This window comes from Zosterops lateralis (genome assembly GCF_965231275.1).
Source record: "Zosterops lateralis genome assembly, chromosome: 7".
NCBI lineage: Eukaryota > Metazoa > Chordata > Aves > Passeriformes > Zosteropidae > Zosterops > Zosterops lateralis.
In genome coordinates this window covers 672,175-700,094 of record NC_139767.1, presented here as the reverse complement: position 1 = coordinate 700,094, position 27,920 = coordinate 672,175, and the positions used below count along the sequence as shown (strand labels likewise).

Genomic DNA, 27,920 nt, shown 5'->3' with positions numbered 1-27,920 from the left:
AAAGCAAACACAGGCTCTCCCTGGGGGCTGCCTGGGGAAGGCTTTCCACTATAAACATTACCTACCAGCAGTGCAGCCAGCCCCAGGCAAGCCAAAAAATTCCTTCTCCTACCAAGGAACACTTTCCAATCAAACCAGACATTATTTTTTCCATTAACAAGTGTTGATACCTACTGGAAAACTTTGCAAAGAAATCACTCCAAACTAATTCTTCTGATACAACATCGACATTTTACAAGTTTCTTTTGTCTTATTTCTTTTTTTTTATTTATTGTTTTATTTTATTTCCCTGCTCTGTATTGAAAACATGATCTTTGCCACTCAGGAATGCATCTGTTCCTGCAATTTGGGCTATGACTGAAATCAGAGGTCCAAATCTGATTTTCCTCTGCCTTAGCTCCATGGAAGCAAATGGAGTTTTCCCACATTTCCCCCCATGGTGTGATGTAGAGGGAAAGAGACCTGTTCTGTTGGATAAATCAAAAATCCTGCTATCACAGTTTTTGTCTGCTGGGATACCATGAATTCAGCAGCAGGATATTCTGGAGGAGGAAAAAAATGTCCTCCTACCCACCTTGGCGGCTGGTTCCCTAAAACATACTGTTTAGCATTTAATGGAAGAGGGGAACGTGAGGAGCAAATGGAAGTGCATGGCTGGTGTTGCCTCTCCAGGGTCCTCTCCATGGGTTTTTCCACAAAATATTAGATTCTCTCCAGCTGATTGATATTTTGGGTTTGTCCAGGAAGAGTTTTTCCCATGCCCCCCACAAGCAGGGATTTAGCCCCCCTGCTCCCAAGACTCCGCCATTCCCACAGCTTAGTGTGCCCCAGGGAAGTTTTGCCACTCCAAGGTCACCCTGTGGGATGGGGAGGCACGTCCCCACCCCATCCCTGCAGGACAGGGGGTTTGTAGGACCCCCAGCACCAGGGGGCTGGAAAATAGAGCCCCATTTCATAAAAGCAGGGCACACTCTCGTGTGTGGAGGGCTCGCTCCCCTGACATGGGCATGGAATCTCTACAGCCCAGCCACGGAGCTGGGAATGGGAGCCAGGGCAGCACCCCAAAACCCCTGGGGTGGCTGTGGGGAGTTATACTGGAGGGGTGCTGCAAATCCAGCATCCCCGGGGGCAAGTGGTGGCGTTCGCCAGCTATCTTTAATTCGAGGTACATTCCCAAGATTTTAGTTAAGTGTAACATAAAACTGTGAAAGTTTAGCAGGGGAAAAGCCTTCCTCCCACCAACCTGGCCAGCCAATCAGGAGGGAGCCCTGCACCTCCCTCACTTCTGACAACTATTTAGCAACTGAGCTCAGCTAAAGTTTCCAAAAAGTTAGAATAACTTCCTCTCTCCAAGACCTCAATTTTTTTACACAACCTCGGTCCTTGAAATAAGAGCCCTTCAAGCAACCTGGAAAACGTTTGGTCAGCAAAAAAAAAAAAAAAAAAAAAAAAAAAAAAAAAAAAAAAAAAAAAAAAAAAAAAAAAGAAAGAAAAAAAAAAGAGTCCTCCTGTTTTTCCAAAGGATCTGTCTCAGGAATTTAAAGCACATTTAAGACATACACACACTCACATAACATAAGGAGGGGGGGAAAGGCTCTTCCCCTCCCGTTCTTGCAGAAAGCATGGAAGAAAGCTCCAGTTCTCCTGTTTCCCCTGTGGATAGCTTGGGGACCAGTGAAGAGGAGCTGGAAAGGCAGCCAAAGAGATTTGGCAGGAAGAGAAGATACAGTAAGAAGTCCAGCGAAGATGGCAGCCCCAACCCAGGGAAGAGGGGGAAAAAGTCCAGTCCCAGCTCCCAATCTTACGAAGAACTACAGAGCCAGAGGATCCTGGCCAACGTCAGAGAGAGGCAGAGGACTCAGTCGCTCAATGAAGCTTTTGCCGCTCTGAGGAAAATCATCCCCACACTGCCCTCGGACAAACTGAGTAAAATCCAGACGCTCAAGCTGGCAGCGCGGTACATAGACTTCCTCTACCAGGTGCTACAGAGCGACGAGATGGACAGTAAGATGACGAGCTGCAGTTACGTGGCTCACGAGAGGCTCAGTTATGCCTTCTCCGTGTGGAGGATGGAGGGAGCGTGGTCCATGTCAGCTTCCCACTAGCCACCGCCCGGGCCGGGCCAGCCCAAGGGGTAGGTACCCTTTTCTCTTCTTCTGGATGATGCTCTGGGTCTGTTTCATTCTCTTTGCCCTTGGTGGAATGCTGGGGATGCTGATGGGTTTGGGGTCACTGACCTGAAGGGCAGTTTAGGCATGTCCAGTTCCTCCTGCTCCCCCCCCCCACCAGTGGAAATTCAAATAAATGGAGCTTCCAAGAAGGCAAAAATGAGATATGCCCCAAATTTTTGGTGGGGACAGGGGTGGGAAATACTAATCAGTATGATTTTGCTCTGTGGGAATGTGGAGTAAGAGGGGGCTGGTGCTGAGAGCTGGATGATGAGGGACAGAGGGGACACCGTCACCGCATGAGATTTGCCAGAAAGTGCTGCTTCAGAGAAGGACTCAGAGAGGAAAAAGTGATGGCCACAACAGGCTGAGAAGGGGATCCAAAACGGCTGCTGCCCCACTCCATAGGTGTCTGCACCCCAAAAATCCCAGTGCTGAGCCCTGTGGTAGCCACATCCCCTCCCAGCTGGGGGGCCAAGAGGTCGACAGAACCCACGGGGGCTGGGCGACGCGTTCGCCCCAGGTTGTGTTTCTCCTAAAAGAAACAAACAGCAGATGTCGGCTGCAGTCCTGGGCTATGCCCCTTCCCCCTCACGCAGCAAAAAGCAAACAGATATAGGAGAAACTCTGCTAAATTATTGCGTTTGTCCAGTTTCCCTTCCCCAAAGTGACAGTAAAGCACAGCTGGCGTTAGGCGCAGTTTCTTATTTACTCTCCTCACCAAACCCTTCCTCGTTGCTTTCCATTAGCAGAAAACTACTTCCTCTTCAGCTGCCTTTGTAATACTCAGGGAGGGTGGAATAAACAGTCAGAAAGGAGGGGGGGAAAAGCCTTTTAATAACACCTCCATCTCCAGCTAATTAAGCAGAGCAGCTCTGCGTTTTGTCAGACAGAGTTTGGGTCTGGCCAGGCGCTGTCTGGGGCTCCATACATAAAACAGAGCCCATGAACCCATTTCACCAAGCAAACATTCCAAAGGGACATTTTCCCCCACCACCTTTGTGATGTAAAAATGAAATAATTTCATCATGTGCAGAGTTGAAGAGGAAAGTTTATCTCAACACATTGGCTGGGCTTGTATAAAGAGGCAAATCCATCTTTGTTCAGCCAGCAATGAACGGCCTGTGAGAATAAATAAAATACAGAACCAGGCAAAAACTTGATGCAACTGCAGTGCCTCAGTTCAAAAGGCTAAAAAAATTTGAAACCAGGACTTACTAGTGGTGTAAAACAGACTTAAAGTCACTTTAGATGTAAATATTTCACTTGCATCCTGAAATGGTTTGGAATTTGCACTTTGGTGTTGGATTAAGCTCTTCTAGTGATTCCCCAAAATATGAAAAAAAGAATGGGTATTCCACCCATTGCATGAGCTGCTGTTTAGCTTTATTTAAATAGGTAACACTGTTGTTGTGGTGTTTATGGCCATCGCTGGCATTCTTATATTTTGCATGTCGTGCCCCAATTTCAACTGCAAAAATCCAAATCTGAGTGGAGTTTTCAAAAGCTAAACCCTCCGTTTATAAAACAGAGAGCCTTTTCCCATGCTAATCTGGCTTAAAAAACTGCAGCAAACAGATTAAAAAAAAAAAAAAAAAAAACCACCACCACAAAACCCTAGGCTTCTTGTCAAAACCAGATGCAAAATGTCCCGAACACATATTTCTTCAGCAGTTTAGATTGGCTGAATAGGAAAGTGCTGGGCTAGAACAATGCATTGATTCTGTTGTTTCCCAAATGATGTGTTGCTATTAGCTCAGGATGCTTGGAAATCCGTTATCTAACACACAACCACTTCTAGCACACAGGGCAAAACCTGCCTTTTTTAAACTGCATTTTACACCCCACATTGATTAAATTATTATTAACATTGCTCTGATGAGGCACCTACTTTATAGGTAGGTGCTCAGATTGTCCCTATCCCCCAAAAATGTGAGGATATAATGGAAAAAACCATGATGCAGAAACAAACCCTGGCACTTTTTGGTTTGATTTGGAATAAATCAGAATTCAGCGCCTTCGCTGTAACCCAACCTCCAATCCCGTGCTCTGAGGTGGCTCTTGCAGAGAAGATCCCAAACTTTCCCCCATTCCCTGTGCCTGTGCTGTGCAGGAACACGCGTGCGGTTGGACTGTTGAAAAGGTTGTTGACAAATGGCCTGGTGCAGTGCGGTGTCAAATTCTATCGTTTATGGTGACAGAAATTAGGGCTGCCAGAAAATAAAGAATAAAACTACAACAAGGTCCTTAAGAAACCCCTGAAAACAGGCAAGTTTAGTTGGGCGGTGGGACTTTTTATGGATAAGAGGGGAGCAGCGTGTGCCGCCTCAGTGGACAAAAAATCCATACGAATTTGCTGTGTGGGTTTGGGATTAGTGCCTGCCTTTCCTGGGGCGTAGGAACTGCAAATGTGGGGTGAGCACTGCTCAGGCTGGGCTGCCACCCTCCGTTTTCCCAGGGTTTTGGGGAGAGAGAAGCAAGGAAAGGTTTTGTCCTTGGAGGGACACTCAATCCCCTCTGGCTGCAAGCAAAACAGAAATTAGAGGAGCTGTTTGATTAGAAAATCAGAGCCTTGGGAACTGGTATAAAGCCACCTGGCCCCTGCAAACGCCAGCAGGTCACTGCTGCCCACTCTCCTGGCCACAAGACTTTTTCCTGTTTTGCTCCAAGGAATTCCAGACAACTGACTCCGGGTGTTGCAGGAGAAACAGGCACAGCTTTTGCACCTCTAGGACTGCAGTGGGATGTTTCAGCCGAGCCTTCCTCCCTCCGAAATCTCCCCATCCTCACCGCCAGCACCTGCGCCCTTCCCCTTGCAGCCACCTTTCCCTTTTGCTTTCAAAATGTTCCACAGGCTCTAAACTGAAAAGAACAAATCAGGGAAAAAAATTACAGTATGTTTGCTGATATTCCTTTTAGTAGGGAAAAAACCTGTCCAGTCGGGATAGCAGGACCAGCAGAAAAGTGTAAAGGAAAACACAGCCCAGAGCTCTGCACTAGTATGACTAGTCTGCTGCTCCTTCCCACTCTCTGGGGACAAGATCTTCGCCTCTCCTGGGCTGGCACTGGCACTGGGAACCCCTTTTCCCACCTTTTTCATGCTGGAGAAGCTACGTTTAAGGCATGTTTTTGATCCACAGCCTTCATCCCATTGCCCCTTCAGACTCGCAGGGCTTGTTTCCAGTATAAAACACCAGCATCCTATTTCATTTTCTCCTTAAAGAAGCAAACAGATGTTATCTCTGCTGGCCCTGGGAACAAAATCTAGTTCTATAGTGTCTGAGAGCAGTACAGTTAACTGGGGGTGTAGTGACACTGGAACGAAGCCCTTTTTTGTCCCAAAAGCCCCATTTTTTAATACGCATCCTTCAAAAAATGTAAATAAGTTTCCTTGACAGGAAGGATTGTAAAGTTTGGTATTTACATTAATAGCCTTGTAGCGGTGGGGAGGGGTGGGGGTTTCATCTCAGCGCATTTAAAAAGCCCAGCAAAATGCATTTTCGATCCTCTGTTTACGTTCGTGTCTTTCCTTGGGAAAGGATAAATCTGTTACCCAGCAGACACCAAACATGCTGCAGTCAGCCAAAAACCGCTCAGGCTCAGGGATCTTTGAAAAAGAGGGTGCAAGAGAAATGCTCCAGAGAAGGAGACATGCGAAGAGACAAATCTGCCAGGGACTAGACGCAAATAAATGAATTACCCATCAGAAAGAACTGGAGGCACGCATGGCGGAGGGGAAATGCTGGATCGGGTCCGAAGGAGCGCTTAGGAAAGTGGTAAAAACATGTTATTACTTAATCTTCTGGAGGCAGAGCTGCGGTGAAAGTCCTATCGGGAGAGATGCGCGTTGAAGGGTCATTAAGGGAACAATCGAGTCAGACATTTCGGCTAAGTAGACCTAATTTATCTCCAAATTAGTCATCCTCACACTGCTCAGCTCTGCAGAACAGCCCTAATATTCAAAGCATCCTCATTAAAACAAAGAGAGAGATTGAAACGCTTCTCCTGAGCAACCTCCCCTCACATTCCTTCCTAGAGCGCTTTTTGGGGGCATATTTCCTGCAGTTGTAGGTAGCAGTGATAAATGAGCCCTGGAGATCACAGCAGGCTCTCACAGAGCTGGGACAGATCCTGTAACCACCGCTGAGATCTCTTTTGGGGATACTTCATGTCACTCTTTCCCCTGGCAATATAATTATTTTTATAGCCGTAGCCCTGAGAATCATTTCCATGTGCTTCAGCACAGCTTTGAAATCTCCGAGCCCAAAACCTCCAGAATTTATGTCTTGCTGGAGAGCTGCAGGAAGGGTTTGACGAGGCCACAAACATGGAAAGGGACAGCACCAGAACCCCGAAACACAGAGCGAGCTGGAAAAGCCGTCAGGGAATTACAGCTGGCTGGGGAAAGCAGATGTTTCAGGGAGCTTTTTCACCTCGCTTCCCAGGTTTTGCAGAAAATTGGGAAGGGGGTAAAAAAAAGCAGATTGCTCTTTGCAAGCTGCTGATCCCACCAGATACCTTGGTGGGTTGCTCAGAAAGTCACTACAGCTCCTGATTCCCTTCTTCAGGCAAATTTGGAAGTGAGGAAAACCAAGAAACTGTCCAGATATTAGCAGACTCGTACTAATTAAAAAAAAAAAAAAAGAAAACAACACCCTGAAACAACAAAACGCCAAAGCAACACTTGGCACTCCGGCATTAATTAGATTTGTATTTGTGGAAGATGACCACTCAGCAACAACAACTAATCACACACAAAGAGCACATTAACTCAGCCAGCCCATAAATCAAGGCAGGCAGCCCTTGCCCTCAGACCCATCCTTTTAACCACTTCCACACCAGGCCCAGCCAGTACTCCCCAACCCCGATGACCTTGTCCTTCTCCTGCCAGTGGTGCAGCAAAGACATGGAAATCAGGGCTCTGGGAGCTCTTGGGCATGTTCTTATCCTCCTGCCTTAGAACAGGGATTTGGGGGGTAAAATAGAGGATTCATCTTTGAATTTTATTTGTGATTTGCCACCCAGAGCCCAGGGTTTTCAGTGTTTTGCAGTAAGGAGGATTTTCGCTCGGGAATGGGAGGCGGGGGGTGGTGTGGAAATAAAATCAGTCGTTCTCTATCACATCAAGGGAAGCAGCGTCAGGAATTTGGAGACAGGCTCCTTGCAGGAGGAGGGTGCAAATAAGACAGGGAGGTTTGGTTAGTACTCCCATAAAAATGTTAAATAAGCGACAGCAGCTCCTAAACCCTGCTGATAACAGAAGGCTCAAAGCGGCCATTAGATCCCTGAATTCTCCGGATTTGTTCCCTGACTTCTCCTGTGGTTCGGCAAGGGATGAGACTGAAGCAGGTCTGCTCTCCCCCAGATCACCAAAGTGGTCAGACACCAAACCAGCCTTGTGCCCTGCACTCTACGGTGGGTAACAGTCCCTCCTCTTCCTTCCATCTCCTCTCCACCTTTCAACCACAGCTTGGAAAACAGAAAAAGGAGGAGGTGGGGGCAAGAGAAGAGACAGATGCCTATGGGTTCAGCTTGATATATATTTACTGGAAGAGGTCCAGTAACCCTGGCCTAGCTTTAATTGAATTCCTAATAAGATAGTCTTGCCTTGTTAGCTGCCATCCCCCAAGAAACATTTCCTTAAGAGATATTAGACCTGCCAAACACATGCTTTAAAATGCATGAATTGAGTTTGGGGTGAGTTTAGCCACCAAAAATCCTCGTGCAGATATTTATACGATTATGCCCTCAGTTTCAGCTGTTCAGGCCTCCTTTAAAAATCCTATGTTTGTGCTTAAATGCAAATAAACCCAATTGCTCTGCTGAAATGGGGGAATCACGGCTAAGCTTCCTATTAAAAATAATTAGTTAATCCAGCTTAGAAAATTCAGTAGGGTGAGATGGAGCCAGGGAGAAGCATTCATAGAAAAAACAGTATTTTGGATGTCTGCGGGGATCTCGCAAGGCATCCACACCCATTGTCCCCAAAACCAAGCTTCTCTACAAAATTAACCTGCCAGAGACACAAAAATGCACATTTCAGGCTGACCTTTATGGCGAATTTTATGCACAACGCAGTGAAATTTCTCTGTGTGATGTGGCTCCTTTGGCAGAATTCCTTTCTGGGAGGGGAAGCTCAGAAATGTGAGGAATAAAACAAATAAAATTGTGGACTCAGGAGGAAGGCAAACAGGGAGATGCTTCCCAGCAAACAACTTGATGTTGGTAACTGAAGATAAACCACCTTGTTAAGGACAAGAAAGGAGTTTATAGTTTAATCCATCTGCACAAAACCTCCCTGAGCCCACCAGAAACCCCTGTACCATCACCCACAGATGCCGTCAGGACCACGGTTGCCCTGCAGCACAAAAAAATCCCACACTGAATATGGCCAGGACAGAGATGCAACAAAACTTATTAATCACCCATTATTCAAAGGGGTTTGGATGGGGAAAATTGGTTTTCAAATTGTCCCAGCTGAGCACCTGCCTCCCTGTCCTTCTCATGTGTATCCCACTGGGATGCCCATCACCACGTCCATGCCACAACCTCCCCAAATTCATCCCACAGGAACTTTTATGCCAATTCTTGTGAGTTTGAGTCTTCTTCCCCTCAAATACACAAGTGAGCTCACCAATCAGTAGGCTCCAGAGCATGGCATATGTGGCAGGAATTGAGTGTCTGCACAGAAGCACAGCATTTTCACCCATGGCAGTGCCTCTGGGAATAAGAGGGAATCACCCCCATGGAAATTTCCCAGTGAGAAACCAGGGCATAAAACCACATGACAAAAACAGGCCAGACAAGGTAACATCATTTTTATAAAAAAGCGCTCTGCACACAGCATATTAACTTGTATTTTTGCACATTGGATAAGATGGCTCTCCTGAATATTTTAATTTATTTTGCTTAATTATTTTGCTTGGTGACCCCAGGAAATTTCTGATAGCACCAAGCCCTTTCTGCTGCAGTGATTGAGAGCGCGACGCTCCAGGCGCGGCTCATGATCTCCAAAGCTCCCTTCCAACTCCGTGGGGGTTTCTGCACGGAACAACCTGACATTTTACAAGGGCTTTTTCATCCCTGGCCACGAAAGGGGCTGTTTAAGAGATCCCTGGGATTGCCAGCACTAAATAATCTATTTTATACCAGATGGGGCTGAAATGTTTGCTGTTGGAAGGGGACTGGAGTGCAGTGGAGTGACCGCGTTCTTGCCTCCTTTGTGATGCCATGAGTTTGCACTTGGGTTTTGGGACTGAGAAGAGGTTCAGGCTTTTGAACTGTTTAAATCAGCTTGCACCTCATGAACAGGGGAGATCAGAGATCCCTTTCCAGTGATTCCCTTGGAAACTTTAAAATCAAACAACCTAATGATCAATATTTCTCATTATAATGTGTGCAAAGAAATAACTCACCACTGCTTTCCCTGTTCATGCCAGGGAAACTGGTAGTGAAAAGCACCTCAAAAAAACACTGTCACACCAAAAATACAATTCCAGGCACCCCCAGGGCAATGCCATGTGCCCAGAGAGCTGAGGGTAGAGAATTGGGAGCTCAAAATGTGCTGATGCTCAATAGGACCGAGTTAATCCATAAGTTTTCCTCCTAAGCACTGTTATTTTGTAATCCAGGCAATACTTACACTCTCAATGAGTGGGAAAAGGTAAATATTTTAATGTTGCCAAGGGAAACAGACACGGCTTTGAAAATTGTAGCTATTCCTTAGCTGTACATATTTGTGGAATCGTAAGAATTTTCAGGAAATAATGTCAGAATCAATTAATAGAATCATATGATTTTTCAGGATAATCATGTCAGAATTAGAGAGAAACTGAACTTGGCCTTAAGTACAACAGTTTGCAAATCTATTCCCCCTTTTTCATACCAGTTTATTGTTCTCATATATGCATCACTGGTTCATTTTCTGCTGCAATTATCAAGGTTTTCATGCTCACTGCAATGCCCAAGGTACATGTACAAGTCCCAAGGACAATTCTTAGATCTTCCCTCTCATCTCTGCTCCTCCAGAAAATAAACTCCTGTTAAGAGCATGTTCGGAGCTATTTCCTAATGCCATCATTTCACCAGCTGTGAAATGTATTTTTGTCTCCCAGTGCTGTTTTTCCTTAATCTTTCACTGAAATGCTACTGCAGAGCCTCTCACACAGCTACAGCCACATTGGTGTTGTTTGAAGATCCAAAAAAGCTCTTTCTGGAGAGGAAACCCATAGGCTCCCTCCGCCTTGAATTACTCATGCAATGCACTACTTAGGCTGCCTTGCAACTCCTCTGTAGCTCAGGCACATCCTTAAAACTGCACATGGGGCTAAAATATTCCAAGACCAGGAGGGTTTGTGTCATTTCTGAAAGAGGCAGAAATGAAGGTTTCCTGGATCTGTCACAGGGACCCCAGGCCAGGACTCAATACCTAAATCTTTTCAGGGGGTCTGGCTGCTGGGACAATTTGGGACTTGGGTGTTTGGAGCTGCTCCACAGAGGTGCAAACAGGGGTAATGAGGCACTTCCAGCCCTGCAGTTGCAGCACAGCCAGGGAAGAACTCAGGAGAGTTGCTGGCACCGTGGCAAGCTTGCTTTTACCCCCACTTCCAACTGGTTACCTTCTCCCAGGGGTCATGTGAGCTGGGAATGCCCGAGACAGGAACACCAAACCACCCCTAATCACAGCTCCAGCTCTGTGCAGGCTCTGCTGGGACCCCAACCCTTAACCCTGGTCTGCCCCAGCCCCTCAGAGCAGGACAGGAGCCCTGGAATTTGGGCTCTCCCTCTCCCTGGCTGCCAACGTCCCAGCACCACGGAGGGTTGCAGGGACACCAGGCTTTCCTCCAGCAGGTCCAGGAGTCATTGGATGGGGCTGGGAGGCAGATGAGGCTGCTCCGTTTCCATTCTCTTAGGAAACTTAAGAATTTTTATAAAAAAGCAAGCGAGGATTTGGCAGCAAGCGGAGAGTGGGGATGCCTGCCAAGGCCTGGACAGCTGTACCTTCTTCACTAGCAAGTTGTGTGATCAGCGAGGGCCGTGCTGAAAGCCAAGAGGAGTTACCAGAGCTGCCACATCGCATTTGGCTGATCGTCCCTCTGGGAGACACCTTAAAGAAACAAACCCACCCTAACAGCTCCACCGGCGTCAGCACAGCAAAACCAGGGGTCATCTCACAGGCTTGGGGTGTTGTTCTGGTGTTCCCCCCGCCCCGCACCTTTCCCCAATTTCAGATCCAAGACAAGGGGACAGGAGTAGGAGGAGACTTATCCAAGGCTGTTTTTCCATTTTTGCTGGCGTACCAAAGCCCTGCCTGCCCCTCCCATGCACGGCCAGACCTTCCCGACAGCTTGAAATAACCCAGGAAATTGTGCAAAGGCTGCGGCGGGTCCCGTCGTGCCTGGCTGGAGGGATACCCAGCCCGGCAGCTGGCACCAAGGGGTGGTCTTGCATTTTCTAAAATTCTAAAGCTTTGGTCTGCTGAGGTCTTCAAAATAGCGGGGGGGGGGGGCGGGCAGGGTCACAGCAGAAGGAGGGAGTGTGGTGTGATAGGCTTGGAGGTGGTTTGGGGAGCACTGATGTGCTTGCAGACCCCAGGCTGTGGCTGGGGGAGCCTCCCCTCCCAGCAGAGAGGGTGACAAAAGGCTCTCAGATGTTTTTTTTAAACAAAAAATTATTCCTCCTTCAAGAGAAAAGCAAGAGATCTGTCTCAAGGTGTTACCCCATCCCCCATATCTCCAAGCACTTCCCAGGCTTGAAGATTTCATTTTAAGCTGATCATTGAAACAACCTCCTGGCCTCCAAAGGCTCCCTTCGAACAGTCTGCCACGTGTATTCCCATTTCCCTCACAAAGCTCATTTTCCTTGCAGACATCTCCAAAAGGTCCCTCCAAAAGCAACTGTGCTCACTCCAAAGCTGCACTGAGGCATCCATTCCCCACACATCCTGGCGGTGCACAAACATTTCTGGTCAGATTTCTTCATCTCTCCCCATCCTGGCAGCCCCAGCAGCAGCAGATTCCCAAGCTGGGAGATGGGAAAGGTGGAAAACCGCAGGAGCTGCTGACTCAGCACCTGCTGGCACTAGAGGGCAGGGCAAACTGCATTAAATAAAGAATCAGGTGGGGTTAGGGTTGCATCCAAGGAGAACACCTCCTGTGAGTCTAACTGGGAGCATATGGTATATCTGGGAGCAGCCAGGAGCTGTCTCACTGCCCAAGAAAAGGAGGAAGAAATTTTGCACTGGGCACATCCCACATTAGTGATCATCAGGAGAGCAAATTCCCAGGTTATTTAAGGTGGCACCAGAGGTGCTTCCACCTTGCAGTCGCAGCTGCCTTTCTGAGAGAAAAACTCTTCTTAAAAAAAAAAAAAAAAAAAAAAAAAAAAAAAAATCTAATTTTGCTGCTGTGTTTTCCTGAGTATGTGATTAACACTGCCCTGTCCTCCTCTTAATAGGAGATCTTAAAATAGCTCCAAACGCAGAAAAGCACAGGTCTACTCCATTCCTTTATCAACAGCCACTTCAATAAACAACCCAAATTTTAAAAGATGACTCCAAGAGGGTCAGGGAGCGTAGTCCTTTCATGAGGGAAAATCCGCACAGAGATGTCAAGGCAATTTGTGGCCTAAACACAAGGAAAGAAAAACCTCTCAGGCCTCCCAGGTCAGCCCGAATCCTGCAGGACAAGCATCCTCCAGAGCTGCTGGTACTCACAGAAAGCATCTGCACACAACCCGCTCCCCACCCCCTCCACGCCCCCCCCCCAATGCCCCGAGGGACTGGATTCCTTAAAATCTAAAGATTGGGGTGCATGAAGAGCAGCGCTGGATCCCAGAGAGATGTTCACCTCAGCATAGGCCTAGACCCAGCTGAGACCCCCAAAAGCTGCACAGGAGAGCTGGCAGGGCCATCCTGAGGATCCTGGGGCAGGGAGAGGGACAAACCCCAAAATCCAAGAGATTCCACGGGTTCCTTAGAAGAGAATAGCTAAATGCTGCTGGGTAGGGGAAATGCAGGGGTTTGGTTGTGATTTGGGCATTGAAAAGTCCCAGGCCTGCTTTGCTGCTAAGGAAAAAGGGGGGGGGGGGGGGGGGGTGGGGGGGAGGTCTGTAACTCTACACTGAAAAAAGGGGGTTTGAAGCACAGCACGGTGCAGAGGTGATGGGCAATGAAGGAGCCCCCAGCTTGCTCCCATCTGTTCTGTTCACTCCCAGCCTATTTCCCACTGGTTTTGGCAGGCAGCAAAAGTGCCACAGGATGCTGGGGCTCTTTCCAGCTGATGCCCCTTGTGCGGATACTTCCCACCAGGGCCTCTGGCCGAATTGAGAGGATGACACCTCTCCTATGACCATGGACCATTGGATGGGATGGCAGCAGTGGGTTTTGCTCTCCTTGCACCCACAGCCCACCCTGGGCTCATCTCCACCGTGCCCTTAAACCACCTTGCCCTACAATTTTGGCTGCTGGATGGTGCCTCAGTTTCCCCTCCAAAAAGCAAATGTTAACACTTGCAGTTCCCACCTTGCCACCTCCCCAGCCAGCAGGACCTTGCTGGCAGAGAGGAGGGATTCACGTGCCACCAGGCTGGATTTACTTTGAGCCCTTTATATTCCTTTCACAGCTTCTCATTTCAGAGATCTGAACTGCAGCTGTTGCTGCTCCTCGTATTTGGAGAGAGACAAAAACGGAAGGAAAAAGGTTAAGCAGCTCTGTGAGTCACTCCAGTACACAACCTACTGTTGATTTAGAAACCTACCTCGGCTGTAAATACAGAATAAGCTTCTCTGAAGTGTTTAACCTCTCATATTCTGGCCAGAAAAACTAATAAATGAGAGCAAAACATCCCTCCTGAGTCACAGAAGCAACAAAGCTGGAAAAACCTGCCATGGGGTCAGCACTGAGAATAAAGTGACCCAAAACAAGTGACCTAAGGAGGGAAGAGAAAAATAAAAATGCGGTATTAGTGGGGCAGATAATGAAGAGAGAAGGCTGTGCTGCTCTCTGGGATCTGCTCCAGGCAGCAAAGGCAGGTAATAACTTCCCAAAGAAGCAGAGAGAGGCTGTGCCATGCATAAAATAAAATACAGCTCAAACCAATAGCAGGACTCTGGTTCCACAGGCACCCACGTGGTGCACCCAGACTCTCCTTGGAGTTGCACAGGCTCATTTCATCCATCATGATCCCAAATCATTTATGCACAGGCTGCTTTTTTGGGGCTTTTGGGAAGCAAAGGACACCTCAGCCTAACTGGGGAAAGGCTGGGAGAAGTATTGCAAACAGGAGAGTTGGCTTTGCTACAGGTCTTGACATGCATCAGTGCCAGGGCAGTCCTGGAGAGGGCAGGCTGTGCGTGGAAACGTCCTGATATCAGTTTTGGAAACGTTCTAATTCCAGCTTTGGAAAGCCCTGTGAGTTTTGGAAGGCAGCTGAACCATCCAATCCCCCTGCTCCCCAGTTCAAATATCTTGTTGAATCATCTTTTGTCTTCAAAGCAGAGGGTGTAGCAGCGGAAGGAGAGCTTTCCCTGGGATTTGAGGCACTGAGTGGGAGTTGAGAGAAAGGCCAGCATCTGCTGATCTCAGGGTACCACGAGGAGAATTCTGCACCAGGATCCTGAGGAGGTCACTTGGGCTGGAGCCATCCCAAGACCTCCAGTTCGAGAAGGATCTTGCAAAGTGACCAAGGGGAGCTGGAGAGCCCCAACAACCCCAATGATGAGGGGAAAGCTGATGAGCAAGCAATTCCAGCATAAATCAGGCTCACATTAAATATTTAGGCGTGATTTAAATCGGCAGAGCTGTGGTTCACAAACCACCAGAGGTTTTTGTTGGGATGGGGATGCTTTAATAAAAATAAAAGTCACTGCTCTGGTCAGCACACAGATGTAAAACTCAGGGCAGGAAAAACTGCCTGAGTAGTGCTGATGGATAATTCAGGCCCAAATACCTCTTGGAGTAATTTTCCTCAAGTTCCTCTCCATTCCAAGGCAATTTCCAGCCCTAATCAGACACGAACTGAGACAGGATTCCAGAAAATGTACTTTAAGCTCTTTTTTGCCAGTTTAGAACTCAAACATTATGTGCTCAAGCTTTTCTATTTAAAAGCCAAAGGCTGGAAATTTACCCTATTAAAAATACTACATTAACTGATTAATTAAGTTAATAATCTGTTGGGGTTGATGATGAGCAGACTGAAGCTGAAGAAATTTAGGGCCCCTCCAGAGCTGGCAGTTTTTTGAAAGACACCAAGTTTTCTTGATCTTTTTGAGAATTCCATCCTAAACTCATATCCAACAACCTTCATCATTTAGTTACTTTTTGGGTCTCTTGGAAAAACTAAAATCCCTAACACACAAGATCAGCATCAGTACGGACGAAGCAGCCCTGTCAAGTTTGGAATATGCTGCTCAATCCCTGGTGATGGCACAAGTTGGTTCAGAGCTGTCCCCACATGTCCTGGGCTGTCTCCATGTCTGGTCCTTGGACTAGGCCTCAGCTCCTTTTCCTGGGAAGGAAAATCCCACAGGTATTCACTTGCTCAGCCCACAAGATGACTTGGCTGGATCTCATCAGGGGTCCAGACCGTGAGTCCCCAAAAATTAAGCCCTTCATGCCCAGCCCGTGCACACAGGATGATCTTGGTATCCATGGAAAAGGGGACCTGATCCCCTCAGAACAGATACAAATCACCAATTCCTGCAGTCAGGGCCTGGCTTGTGTAACCAGGCACTGGAAGGAATAAACTCAAAGATCTTTAAGGTCCCTTCCAACCCAAACCAATCCATGATTAATGGAGCAGAGATGGAAATCATTTGGATGGTGCAACACTGGAGAAGTCCAAGAGCCTCGTCCCCTGGACTTAAGGCCATCCCAAAAGCAGAGGTGGAAGCCAAGTGAGGAGATGGGAGCAGAATGGGGATATCTCTGCAAGGAAAAGCAATGCCAACAGTTCTCCTTAAGTCTCTGGAGCTGGCACAGTCCTACCAGCCTCCTTATTCCAGCCCTACCTTGTTGGGGAGAGCATGCAAACACTTGGAAGGGAAGGAAGAAAGCATTTAATAAGTCTGAAATATTTTTTTACAAATTCATTAGCTATTATTTCAGCTGGGTGACCTCCTGAAGGGACTTTCTAGAGGGCCAGATTATGTAGTCAACTGAAAATATAAATAAGTATGGAGAGGGCAGAGATCACTTTGTTCAGCCAAACCGTGTGGGATGTCAGGTTAAGTTTCCCGTTGGGTGCATCCGTGCACTTCCAGGAGGGAAGTGTGGCCCAGCATTTGCATTTCTTCTGCCAACTTTGGGGAAAGATTGTCTCATTTATTGGTGTTGATTTCAATCACTGCTGCTTTTAGGGAGCCTTTAATCTGAATGTCTGTGTATACATTCACACCGATATTTGCTGTGTTCGGGGTGAAATGTGCAGTGCACGTACAGATACAGGTCTTCCCCATTCCTGGAAGTGTCCAAGGCCAGGTTGGATGGGGCTTGGAGCAGCCTGGGATAGCAGAGTGTCCCTCCCCGTGGCAGGGAGTAGAACAAGATGAGGATTAAGGTCCCTTCCAGCCCAAATCATTCTGTGATTTTATGGTATGATGAGGTCCATCTGTGCCTGTGTAAGAACAGCAACTAGAAATTTCAAGAGAAAACAAAAGCATTTTTATCAGGTAAAAAGCACACAAAGGAGCGAAAAGTTCTTAAATTAAGTCACCTCAGACATCCTCCACACCCAGATATTTAACCGAATCTGGGATCACAGATGATTCTGTGTGTTGTACATGAACACATTTCTCTAGACAAAGACAGAGCCAAGCTTCCCTATTCTCTCCCTGCATTCAGTCTGATTCCCTAACAAGCCTCTAAACCCTCATTTCAGTCATCAAATGTAACACCCAGCCTCCCTCCCTTCACAAATATCACATGCTGGTTTAACCTGGAGAATACAAAACTTAAATGTCTTGTATTGCAAATAAAAACCGTGTGTAAAACTCGTTGTACAGAGCAGAAAAGCTGTTCAGCATCAACCAAAGATTCCCTTCACCCCTGGAAACATCCAAGGCCAGCTTGGATGGGGCTTGGAACAGCCTGGTCTAGAGGAAGGTGTCGGATCAAACGACTTTTAGAGGTCCCCCCCAACCCAAACCATTTTGAGATTACCTGGGCTGCAACCCGAGCAAGAGAAGCCCATCAGCAGCTTCCGAGCAAGCCCCTGACTTCCAGGAGCACCAATGGGCTCAGCTCTGCCCATTGTGGGACCCAGGGAGGAGCAGCACTGCCAAAATCCGAGCAGGGAGCCTTTGTTAGGAGCAGATGCTGCGGAGAGCTCCTCCATCTCGCCCCTAGAGCAGGGATTGCATCAGTGCCACAGGTTATTATCCCAGCGGGAACCTCGCAGGGGTCACTCGCCGAGGTTCAAACAAGTCCAGCTTTTGCAGCTGGCAAACCTAAACAAGACCAGCCAGCTGCTGCCGAGCTGAGTCAGCCACACTCACTCAACTGAAAGCGTCCATTTAACCCGTTCGTTTAATCACCCAAACCCCAAAAATCTGACAACTGCAGACAGGAAAACACACATCTGCCTTTCTGCAGCATGACAGGCTGGAAAAGACCGTGGAAACTGATTTTCCACGGCTTTTTTTTTTCCTAGGCTGCTGAGTGCACGCCGCTCACAAATCATGTTCCTGGGAGTGGCTGGCTGGGCTGCTCTGAGTCAGCAGAGCATGTGCTAAACCCCAGCCCGGCCAGCGGGGCGAGCAGCACGCATTTAAATATTAAACTTGTGATTATATCCTCCGCTAAACACAGGCAAGCTGACTCGTTTGCTCCTCCAGCAGAGAGATTTCATGTCTCTGCTTGCTTCTTCCTCCGAACATTTGAACTTGCTGGAGCGGGGCTGTTTGTTCCCCTCTGAAAAACAGCAGCAAGGGAAGTGATAACTTTGTTTCACCTCTCATGGAGCCACAAAATCCAGAAGTGCGATGAAAAGGTGACATAGGAGCTGTGAAGGGGATAATTTATTGATAGGAAAGCAACATGGGGCAGCGGTGCAGACAGCAAGAAGAATAAAACAAGATTTTAGAAATCATGAGCCAGTAATTGCATGGGAAATTAAACCCCTCAGGGTGTTCCTCTATGGCACTGGAGGCTTTTGGAGCAGAGCAGAGGGTTGGGAAGCTCCTGGCGCTATCCAGCTGGAAACTGAAGAGGTTGTGAGTAAGATCTGGCTCCCTGTCCTGCTCCCCGTGGTTTGTCTGCCCAGCACGATCCGCAGAGCAATTTCAGGGAAGCCCATACAGCAGCTGGTCAGCCCCACGCCGAGTTCGAGGCAGTGATGCTGCTCCTGGGTGTCTTGGAAAAATGATTCATGGATGCTCAGAACCCGGATGGGGACCGGGGGTTAGCACTGACCACGCTGCTGGAGGAGGTTGGCAGCATCCAAACCCACAGAAATAAAAATAAAATATTCCCACCCTGACCAGCCTCCGGGGAGATTCACAGACACTCTGCTGTTGCCTGCATCAAATCCAAACCCTGGCCCTGCACAAGAGACCCCAAGGAGTTGGGCACCCCCAGGAAGCCCTTGGAAAGAGGCTGGCAAGGAGAGGAGGAGGAAGAGGAAACAGAGAGGTAGAGCTGATTATAAATACATGGGCAGGGAATGGGCTCAGCACCTTAGAGGGCTGGGGCTGAAATCCAGAGGGCTTGGTTTAAGGAGCCTAGTTTAAAAGTTTTAAACCTGGTTTAAACGGGATGTTCTGTGCTTTTAGCATGGGCAAAGCCATCTGCATGGAAGGCAGCAGCTGTAAAGTTTGGGAAAACAACTGTACTGTGTGGAATTTGCATTAAAGGCTGGAAGAAATATGGGACTGAGGAGTGATGTGAGATCCAGGGTGGATTTTGTGCTATGCTGATGTAACTGCCAGGCCAAGGAAAAGGGAGAGAAAGAACCTTGGGGCAGGAGGAGATAAGGAATGCAGAGGAAGCCAGGTCTATCACACCTATTCAGATTCCAAGTCACTGTCGCCATTCCCAGGGTGCCAAAACTGCCAATCCCAATGACTCACCTCAGCCCCACAAAATACAGAGTAGCTCACTTCATGCCAAGGACTCCTTCCTCCCCCCTGCAGGATTGTCATATAAAAATACAGCTCCTTCTTCACGAGGGCAACACCCTCTAACCCCAGGTATTTTAAAGAGTTGAGCGATTCTTGCCATAAAAAAAAAAAGATCAGAGGGCCTTTATTGACTGCAGCAGGGTTAAGCCGGTTTATTCCAAGTGAGAATTTGGCCCCTTGACTTCAAGGAAGCTGTGCTGATTAATCCCAGATGGAGACCTGGCTGGATACAATCCCTTCCCAAAGTCCTGGGAGTGAATCACCTCCATTGCTCAGAGCCGAGGTGGTTATCAAGGAACAAGGAACAGCACCTGCCATGGGGGAAATTGAAGATGGGGACAGGGAATTGGGACTGAGGAATTCAGGGGCCTTCAGGGTATGCCTTATAGTGGGGAGAAGATGCCAGAGTAGCATCCTTTCTCCTGCAGGGAATGTCATCTGGGATGGTAGTCCAAAACCTGGGCATTGAGCACAGTGGGCAAAGATATGGGGAATCTTCCTGGCTTCTTCCCACTGAGGGCTTTTTGTGGTGCTCTGTGAGGATCCATGAGTGCAAAAGCAGGATTAAATCCATCCATGCCTCAGGGAAGCTGCTCCAGCATCTCTGGCAGTTTTGAGAAGCAAACACAGCATCATTCCTTCTCCAAATGCCAAGAAAAAGGATCTTTTTTCAGCAATCATCTCCAAGGCTAACTCAGGACAGGCAAGATTTTGCTTCCCAGAGTTGTAGGCACAAGTGCCATACTTTTTGAAGTAAAAACTAAAATCCTTTACACGTGTGCCCATGGGGAGATGGCAAAACTGTGGATAAACACCAGAATACACCAGTTTTAAGGCGGGTGTTGATGGGGTTTTGGGTCTGAAATGCAGAGGGGGTGGTACCTCCCCCACCAGGTCACTCACGCAGGGGTGTTAAAAACTCACAGCTAGGGAATGCCTAGTGTCTCTCCCGAAATTTCCCCTCAGGGTCTCTGCCTCAAATTTGCATCCTGCAGGCCAGGGGGACTCTGAGGGCTCGGCTTTGCGTGCGGAGGAGACTCCTGGGAAGAGGGAAATGCCTGGGCTCGCAATTCCCTTGCTCCAGCCCAGCCTTCCAAGCCGTGTTTGTGAGGGCCAGCATCTGGAGCAGGGTGGGAGCCGAGGATTGATAGGCAGCAGCACACATACAGCTGTGCACATCTGGCCCACAGGTGTCTCAGCTGCTATTTGTCAGGGACATGAAAAAGCACCCCGAGTTCCCGGGGCAGTTGTACCTGTCTCATAGATTATTCCCAGAAGCCTGCAGAATTCTGTGGATTTTATGTCTCTGCTTTTTAGTGGGTGGCCCAAATATATTTTTCTTTTGTTTTGTTTTTCTGTTATTATTTTATTTGAAAGAAGGAGTTTAAACCCTAGATGCTTTTAAAACCGGGGGGGGGGGCGCGGGTTTGTTGTTATTAATTCCACTGGCATTAATCCACAGAACTGAGTCAGTCATAATGGATGATTGTCATCCTTCCCTTGATTTACTCCTAGGAGCAGAGGTTATTACAGAGCCTTTGTGCTGCACTGATGAAAAAAACTGAGGCTGCTCCTTCTTGTGCTCAGCCGCAGGTACAGCCAGACTCGCTCCCAAAATATTTAATCTATGCAAAGACAGGTAAAGTGGGGAAATGAGTAGGAAAAAACTCCTCTGTGGGGTAGGAAAATCCCAGAGCAAGCATCCCACAAGGATGCTGCTGCCAAGGTTTGGGAACTGCAGCTGCACACAGGAAAACTGTGAGAGCAGCGGAGCTGCTGGCTGAGCGGGCCAGACCAACAGAGTTCCCTTGGAAAAAGAAGAAAGCCACAGATGTATATGTTTATTTTTAGAGAAGGTGTCTTTCCTAGAATTTGTATTATTTTGGCAGGAGCACTGAGTGGAAGGAGGGAAGGTTTCCCTTTAGCCAATAGTATCTGCTCTCCTAAAACGGGGTGGAGGCAGGAGCGTGTTCTCACAGCCCAGTTCATATCTCAGTTGTGTTTATGCCTGCAGAGGCAGACAGGGACCAGAGACCATGTCCCAGTGACTGCCAGCTTTGTCCTAAATTAAATTAAATTAAATTAAATTAAATTAAATTAAATTCCCTCTCAGGCTCTGAGCTGTGTCTCTGCAGAGTGGGATATGTCATTGTGAGCATCTCAGCAGAAGTGGATGGGCCACCTGTGGCAACTCCAGCCCTTTTCCCTGATTTCCACCCATTCCCACTGCTTTGGGCCCATTTTAGGTGTGCATTTCAGGCAGTGCTGACCCAGAATTGCCAGTGCTGTTGGCAGCTGGAGCCCATCTGGATCCGAGAAGGCCGTAGGATGTGGGTCTCAGGAGGCAGAGGAAGGTGGGATGTTGCTGCACCCTCCTTTGGTGTGAGCCTCAGAGTCGATTTCTAGGGACACAGCTGTGTCTGTGCAAGCCCTCCTCCCCAGCCCTGGGTATTTCTCTGGAGCTGCACTAGGAGAACACCTCATTCCCTGCCTTTCCCCAGCTTTGTTCCACACCTTTCTCCTGTGCCTTGTGTGGGGGAGTGGATTTGAGCCAAAGAAAGTGATGATGAGCTCTGCTAGCCAGGAGGGCAGGTGAGGGCCACCTCCTGCCCCTCTTTGCCCCCAGCTCTGGCTTGGGAGATGCCATTGGTGTCCCTGAGTGCTTGTTCCTTTGAGCCACCCACGAGGCATCCGGGCAGCCAAGCAGCTCCAATGCTTCTCCCAAACTACTCTCAAACACCAGGGCAGCAGCACTGCTTTTCCCTGCTCCCACTGCTCCTTAGTGGCTTCTACCCCTCAGCAATTCCAAGCTGCCATTCCAGCGATGTGCTGCCAAGATTTTAACAAGGGGCTCCCACAAACCTGCCTCCTCCTTCTCCAGCTGCCACCAGCCCTGCTCGGCCTGTGGAGGAGTGCAGTACTGGGGAAAATGTGCCTTTGCTGTTTAAAGTGCTCTTTTTTTTTTTTTTTTTTTTTTTTTTTTTTTTTTTTTTTTTTTTTTTTTTTTCTTTCCTGTGTTGGTTTAAAGCTGTTTTTATATTTGTTTGAATTTTCTGGCAAGGAAGGAACACAGCACCTTGGGGCAAACATTCCTGACATCTTGAATTTTGCTGCAGGGAGGCAGAACCTAACAGAGCAACTCTGAGAACAACTCTGAGCATCTCAGCAGCAAGATGCTTCACCTTTCAGCATTCCCTTCTCCTCCCTGTGGTGAGCACAGCCCCACAGGACTCATTTTAGCTGGGCTACTATCTGAAATGTTGAAGAATTGGCTCTTTCTAGGTGTTTTGGGCTTCAAAGGACAAGTTTTTCTACTGGAAATTGTTCAGCCCACAGGCAGAGGCCATCAAATTTCTCTCCTTGGTGAGCATCCCTCTCTTCTTCTGAAGGGGTTCTTTCCTTTCAAGGCCAGGTTGGATGGGGCTTGGAGCAACCTGTGATAGGGGAAGGTGTCCCTGCCCATGGCAGAGGATGGAACTGGATGAGCTTTAAGATCCCTTCCAACCCAAACCATTCTGGGATTTTGTGGACACCAATAACCCTTTCTGCAGCTGTGTGAGGTAAAAAAAAAAAAGAAAACATTTAAAGCAAAATTACAGAGTCATTTTCGGCAATATGTGAGAGGAGCACTCACAACTGGAGCTTTTTGTCCAGTCCCCAGCCTCATAGCCATGCTCCATCCTGCTCCAATGGCTGGGAGCAGACCCAAGTGGAAAGGACCAGGGCTCTCTCTTTGGCTTCTTCTTGTGGCATCATGTCTTTAGGATCCTCCATTTTCCCTGGAAAGCAAGGTGTCAGCAAACCATGGGCCTTCCTCAGTGATGCACGAGAGGGTCTGGAGAGGGAGAAACAGCCTCAGGGGGAGGAGAAAAGGCTTCAATATCCATTTCCTCATCCCATATAACCATCAAACTGCTCCTGATAACAAACTGGGGAGCTGTAGGATACAGGGAACATGTTTCACCTCCAACCAGTCACAGGCAGATGAATCCCCCAAACTCTGAAAAGGCTGGGGTGAACCAGAGAGAGGCTTCTCCCTGGCTGAGGAGGGATCCGAGGGGGGCCCCGCAGCTCAGGAATGAACCTCTGCCAGGGATGTATTTTGAGACAGTTTCCTAGCTGTAAGATGCACAGAATTGTGGCTTTCCCTTCATCTGGGAGACTTCAAGAGCAGATGGTTGATAAGGGTTTGTAGCAGCAGAGGCAGCACAGCCCGAGCCAGGGGATCTGGTTTCAGTCTGTCCCTACCCCCGGCATTAGATCTGATTCTGGCCCTCTCTCCACCCCCTCGCATGGACACAATTATCTGAATTCCTTTCTCCACTGCTTCCTCCCCTCTGAAGCCTTGCAGCCTGGTCCTACTGCCTTTTCCAGGGCTGGCTCCTTTCCTGGTTCATGGAAATAAAGGGATTCCTGGCAACACCCCAGAAAATCAAGGGAATTCTGCTGTTTTAAGGTGGTGATTTTTTGATTTTGTTTTTTCTGGTTTTTTGGTTTTGGGGTGTTTTTTTTTTTTTTTTTTTTTTGCACCATCCAAATCAAGAAAAGGTTTTACATTTAGACAAGGACAGGCTTAAATTGAAACAAGTTTATATTTAAATTAAACAAGTTTAAATTTAAACGAATTTGAGCAACTTAAATTTAAACAAGGCCAGATTGGATGGGATTCTGAGCAACCTGGTCGGACAGAAGGTGTCCCTGCCCATGGAATGGGATGAGCTCTAAGGTCCCTTCCAGCCCAAACCACTCTGTGAAGTGGCTAACCATCAATTTTGGCTCCAGGCACAGCTGAGAACTCCATGAAATAATTTGGGAACATCCCTTCAGCAGTGATCCTCCCAGTCATGGGGATGCCATCAGCAATTTTGGAGCACGGCTGGTTCCCAGTCTCCCCATACCCTGAAACAGCTGGGCCATTTGTTTGCCTGGAAAACAAAAACCATGGCAAGAAAGAAGAATCACCATTGGGCATGGAAAATTTTCAGCTCAAGCAGAAAAAGTTTCAGGAGGTTTTTGAGTGGATCACACCCCATGGGGTGCTGGGAGGCAAAGTATCCAAACCTGACTGAGGATATTTTGATTAATCTGTGCCATAGGGCTTTTTAGAGGAGTTATTCCCAAAACAGCTGGGAATGATGGCTCCTGAGCTCAGGAATGGGATTTTATGATTTTCTAAAGCAGGAGCATCTTTTTTTGTGCTGTAACCCAGCATGGCTTGAAGTTACTGGTGGGGCTATTCCAGAATAATTTTTTTACACTAAAAAGAGGAGAAATGAAGCGAGGAAGAAAATTCCTCACAGAGAGTATGGTGAGGCCCTGGCACAGGGTGCCCAGAGAAGCTGTGGCTGTCCCTGGATCCCTGGAAGTGTTTAAGGATGGGGCTTGGAGCAACCTGGGATAGTGGAAGGTGTCCCTGCCCATGGCAGGGGTGGAACAGGATGAACTTCATGACCCCTCCCAACCCAAACCACTCCCAAATTCATTCTATGAATGCCACATTTTCCTCACCTTGATGTATTTGCTCTGTCCCATCTTGTTCAGGCCTCACCTCCAAGAAGAAGCAACTCCACCTGGGTTTTCTCCTTCCGCATTCACCCTAAAATGTACCTGAGCTATAGGGCAAGAAAACAAAAAAGGCCCTGGGGACAGAGCCTTTTTTCTACACTCTCAACTTTAAAAGAAATTGGAAAAGCTACCTTTAAATACAAAGCAAAACAAAAACCCCAAAACCCAAACAAAACAGATAAACCCACCAAAACAAAACCAAAAAATCCCCCCAAAACCCAACAGTTTTCCTGCATTTCACATTTAATTTGCACTCTCGGCCATGTCATGAAAATTATTTCAATCCTTTTGTAACCAAATCCACCCCTATCCCATATAAGCAAAGGGGACCTGCTGCAAAATTTCCTGCAACCAGGGCCTTGCTCTTGCTGCCACCTTCCATCAGGCCAGCAGCTCTCTGCTCCTGTGATATCCATGGGGAATGCTCCTGGTGGGGCTGAGAAATGCTTCCAAAGCAGGGAAGAATGGACCAGCAAGGCCGCAGACAGAGGAAGCTGCGCTGGGCCTGCACTGTGGCAGCACATCATAGCTGTGATCTGTGTTAGCTTAGAGAAATGCTTGGAAATCCCCCAGAAATCCCAGGAGAAAGCAGTTCCTACTCCTGGAGCTGTGCAAGGCCAGAGGTTTTGGGGGCATTTTCCCTCTTCCTCAGCCCTTCCTTCCCTCTTCAGTACCTGAAGTGCACGAGCAGGGGCCAGGTCATTGACATGAGGAACACAAGCTGGATTCAGAATCTCATCTTAGTCTGATTTCAGAGTCTGATTTCACAGAATCACAGCACGGTTTAGGTTGAAAAGCACCTCAAAGCCAATCCAGTTTGTGGAACTAGCATGAGGTGGAATTTGGCAAAGCCATTCCAGAGCTCTGGGAAATCTACACTCCACAGGGCAGGCCATCACCATCACCTCACCATAACAGGGAAGAAAATCAGCCCATTAGCACAGAACTGCTGTGAAATTCTCAGTTCTCCAGCTGGAGCTGGAAACCAGAAAGAACCAGTGGGAAGAAGAGGCCTCAGGGCAGCAGCAGCAGCCAGAGCAGGGTGTCTTAGCCAGGCTTAAAGATGTCAGCTCTGCCCTGGGAGCAGCTTTGTGCTGAGCTGTCTGCTCTTGGGTGGGATTTTAAAAAATCCCTGGAACTAGACCAGCTTTTTATCTGGTTTTACCTCATTTTCATGTCACCCATATTCAGAGAAGAGCAGGGCACAGCAAAACCTTGTGTGACCATCCTCCACCCTTTTCTTCTGCTCACTGGGGGGAAAAAATCAGCAAATTGCTCCGTGGTATATTCCTCCTTCCTGGATTTTATTTTCCTTTCCTGGAGCCCTCCCTGGATGGGGAAAGGGTCAGCCTGTCATCTGTCAGACGTGGGCATCCCCAAACCACCAGGAGAGGTGGAGCTTTCCTAAGTGGTCCTGGGCAGCCTGACAAGTCCCCAAGCTCATCTGCAGAATGTGGTTGTAATTAGATAATTAATAACTTGGAGATGGAAAGGAAAGGCAATCAGCTAAATGGAAGCTTTCCTCAGTGGGAGGAAATAATTATATCTGCTTTTTGATATCTGAGCTGAGGTGGCTTTGCTGAAGGCAGGAACAGCACCTTGCCTGCAAAGCCATCCCTGCCCCAAGCAGGATGGGGGATCCTGTGGGCACTGCTTGGTCATGGAGTTTGTTCCACAAAATTCACCCTGTTCCTGGAAGTGTTCCACGCCAGGTTGGAGCAACCTGAGACAGTGGAAGGTGTTCCTGCCCATGGCAGGGGGGAGGAATGAGATGGGCTTTAAGGTCCTTTCCAACACAAACCATTCTGGGGTTCAGTGATGTTTTGAGGGCTACGTTGCTTCTGCCTATGGATTTACCATTTTAAACTCCAGTGCAAACCAAGCTGTGACATTACCAGACTCTGAATTTAATCTGTCTATCCAAAAGTCTAAGGAACTGTGCTCCTGGCACACTGGATCTTGCCCAGTGCCTGGATTAACTCCACAGGGCAGGATTCAACATATGGTAATGAGCCACAGCCTGGATTTGTAGGGAAAAAGCTCTTTCCTACACAATCTATCTCAGAAAGATGTTCTGCATTCGGTGTATTTATCTTTTTATCTTTTCTTTTTTTTCCCTTCTCTCCAGAATGTCCAGTGTCTGCAACTGAAGTGGAATTGGGATATATTCAAGTTTGTAGCTTCTGAAACCTTAAAAACCTCAAGCAAACTGGTCCAAAAGACCCCTCTTGACCTCCCTCGCTCTGAATTCTTGTGGAGCATTTTAGACTAAGCAGCAAAACAACACCAAAGAGAAGGGGCTGAGACTTTGCAACATCTCTCCTCAAAATGACTGACCAAAGAGAGAAGGAGAAGCAACATTCCTGGTTGTTCATTGCTGTTGGGATTTTGTGTCTGTCTGTCTGTATGTTTGGTGTTTTATCACTTTTTTTTTTTTTTCTGGAAACAATCTTAATTCAGGAACACATTTATGAGGCATCTTTGGGTTCGAGTTTTACTTCCTCTTAACCGTATTATTCTTTTTTTTTTTTTTAATTCCAAACTTGATTTCTTGTACAGTCATGGCAAAACTGGACCAAGGGTCTCAGCAAAAATAGGAAAAGAAGGAAAAAAGCCTACCATGCCCCCAGCTCCCTGCATGATTTGTTTCAAGTACAGCCTGGATTACAGACTGCCCTCCACACTCTGCCACCTCTCCCTTATTGCTCCGTGATTTGCTACCGCTCATCCCCTTCCTCTTTCTTTTGTATTTTTTTAAATTTAGTTTTGTTTTGTTTTCATTTTCTGTTCTAGTGTATATGTTGCTTATTTGTTTTATTTATTAAGATATTTTTAACAAGCTAAGACACTGCAATGTCGCTGTGTATACTGCTTCTCTTGCCAGTAAAAATAAAGATGTCATGCAGCTACTGGGGGTTTGTTCTTGACTCCACAGCCCCCAGCAGAGGCTGAGACTCTTCCTTGCACCCCACGATGTTTTGACACTCAGAAATTTGGATAAAAACTCTATCCCACGGTGGGATTTGGGGTGATGGGGATCAGAGGGTGTGAGCATCACATGTCCAGGCTGAT

General features: G+C 47.7%; 1 protein-coding gene across 1 annotated transcript; it reads left to right on the top strand.

Annotated features, from left to right (window-relative positions):
- Positions 1-1,174: 1,174 nt before the first annotated feature.
- TWIST2 (twist family bHLH transcription factor 2) lies at positions 1,175-27,920 on the top strand. The gene is made up of 2 exons (XM_083865613.1): positions 1,175-2,134; positions 26,977-27,920. Exon 1 carries the CDS (start codon positions 1,623-1,625, stop codon positions 2,103-2,105), a length of 483 nt encoding a protein of 160 aa, XP_083721739.1. The 5' UTR covers positions 1,175-1,622; the 3' UTR covers positions 2,106-2,134; positions 26,977-27,920.

Coding starts and splice junctions, on each gene's coding strand:
- TWIST2 (XM_083865613.1), top strand. CDS start 1,623: ATGGAAGAAAGCTCCAGTTCTCCTGTTTCCCCTGTGGATAGCTTGGGG.